This window comes from Sinocyclocheilus rhinocerous, unplaced genomic scaffold (assembly GCF_001515625.1).
Source record: "Sinocyclocheilus rhinocerous isolate Xijiao unplaced genomic scaffold, SAMN03320098_v1.1 C36168233, whole genome shotgun sequence".
In the NCBI taxonomy this organism is placed as follows: Eukaryota; Metazoa; Chordata; class Actinopteri; order Cypriniformes; family Cyprinidae; genus Sinocyclocheilus; species Sinocyclocheilus rhinocerous.
The window spans coordinates 1-873 of NW_015774872.1; the positions used below are offsets into that span (position 1 = coordinate 1).

Below are 873 nucleotides of genomic sequence, written 5' to 3' on the forward strand. Positions count from 1 at the left end.
TCAATTTGTCATTCCTGCTAAGGCAACTTCCTGTGGCCTTCCTTTCCATTATAAAGTGATGTTTATTATAATGTCCCGTTTATAGGTTGAGACCATCACCATGAAACTTTTGGCCTTGGCCCAATGACAACCTCTTACTATGTTCTCCTAATATTGGAGAAACGAGTTTAGACTGGTGTTGTATACATGAAAATAGTTGTGAGCTTGCTTTAATAACTGTGATATCTCTCTTTATTGCAAGGGGGCAGAATGGGAGCAAAGCTCAGTCGGAAGAAGAGTGAAGTGGGGATAGGAGCAGAGACAACAGGTCCAGCTGAACAAGAGACTGGAACAGCAGAGGGTTCACCTGTGGCTGAAAATGCAGAGCAGAAATGTTCTGAAGGTGAGATTCAAGAAGAGAGCAAGCCTGCAGAAGAGAAGTCGGACTCTTCAACCAGTGTTCTGCAAAGCCTTACACAAGCTGTAGGAGAAACGGTCAACGCAGTCACTGAGCAGATTGCTGCACCAGTGGAAGATGTTGTAAACAAAGGTATCGAGGCAGTGGAGTCCGCACTGGCATCCATCAGCCTGATTGAGAAGGAACCTGTTGCTCCAGAGAAAGAACCTGAACAGAAGTCTGACCCTGTGGTAGATCTCGCTGATTCTGATGTTCTCCAAGAACCCAGCCTCTTGGATGACCTCCTGAAATCTCCAATCTCAGAAGCCCTCATTTCTGGAGTCACTATGGTGAGTGAAGACATAACCAGCAGGGTAGTGGAAAACAAAATTAGTAATCCTGCACCAGCTGAGAACAAGGATTTGTTGGAATGTCTAGATAAGGTGGAGACTCCCTCAGTGGACCTCCTGGACTGTAAACTGACCCATTAATCCACA

General features: G+C 45.6%; 1 protein-coding gene across 1 annotated transcript; it reads left to right on the plus strand.

Moving 5' to 3' along the window:
• Positions 1–232: 232 nt before the first annotated feature.
• On the plus strand, positions 233–867 carry LOC107735599 (uncharacterized). The gene has a single exon (XM_016547232.1). It carries the CDS (start codon positions 250–252, stop codon positions 865–867), a length of 618 nt encoding a protein of 205 aa, XP_016402718.1. The 5' UTR covers positions 233–249.
• The last annotated feature ends 6 nt before the right edge of the window (positions 868–873 follow it).